Source organism: Nestor notabilis, unplaced genomic scaffold (genome assembly GCF_000696875.1).
Source record: "Nestor notabilis isolate BGI_N333 unplaced genomic scaffold, ASM69687v1 scaffold21134, whole genome shotgun sequence".
NCBI classification, from domain to species: Eukaryota; Metazoa; Chordata; class Aves; order Psittaciformes; family Psittacidae; genus Nestor; species Nestor notabilis.
The window spans coordinates 347-1,048 of NW_009925416.1; the positions used below are offsets into that span (position 1 = coordinate 347).

At 63.0% G+C, this 702-nt stretch overlaps 1 protein-coding gene across 1 annotated transcript in view; it reads left to right on the forward strand.

The window, feature by feature from the left end:
- Positions 1-250: 250 nt before the first annotated feature.
- The window catches only part of SLC5A5 (solute carrier family 5 (sodium/iodide cotransporter), member 5), a gene marked incomplete at its 3' end in the record, with an annotated part of 4,382 nt that continues 3,930 nt past the window's right edge, over positions 251-702 (forward strand). Inside the window, exon 1 of the mRNA XM_010013054.1 lies at positions 251-697. Coding sequence (XP_010011356.1) covers positions 251-697 — 447 coding nt within the window. The remainder of the gene's footprint in view (positions 698-702) is intronic.

Below are 702 nucleotides of genomic sequence, written 5' to 3' on the forward strand. Positions count from 1 at the left end.
CGTTCTGAATGTTGGTCAAGAACTACAAGGAGTTTTCTCGTCCTCCAGTTTCACCACCCTCGGAGGCACCGGTGCTGCTCTGGCCTGGCCTAGCTGTGCATGCTGTGTCCCTGTGCCGTGTCCCTGTGCCGTGCGTGCCGTGTCCTTGTGCTGTGTCCCTGTGCTGTGTGTGCTGTGTCCCTGTGCCATGTCCCTGGCTGGGGTCTCTCCCCCTGCAGCTGCCACGCTGGTGCCGGCAGGGAGCCTGGAGATGTGGGTGCCAAAGCATCTCACCTTCAGCCTCTGGGACTACGGGGTGTTTGCACTGATGCTGTTGGTGTCCACCGCGATCGGGCTGTTCCATGGCCTCGCCAGGGGCGGCCAGAAGACATCAGAGGATTTCTTCACGGGGGGCCGGCGCATGTCAGCACTGCCCGTGGGGCTCTCACTCTCCGCCAGCTTTATGTCAGCCATCCAAGTGCTGGGGGTGCCGGCCGAGGCGCACCGCTATGGAGCCAAGTTCCTCTGGATGTGCCTGGGGCAGCTTCTCAACACGCTGCTCACCTTAAAGCTCTTCCTCCCTGTCTTCTACCGCTTGGGGCTCACCAGCACCTACGAGGTGGGCACGGGCAAGGTGGAGGGGCACAGGGATGCATCCAGCCCCCGGGATGGACCCACCACTCTGCCTTCTCCTTGTCCCCAGTACCTGGAGCGGCGGGTTCG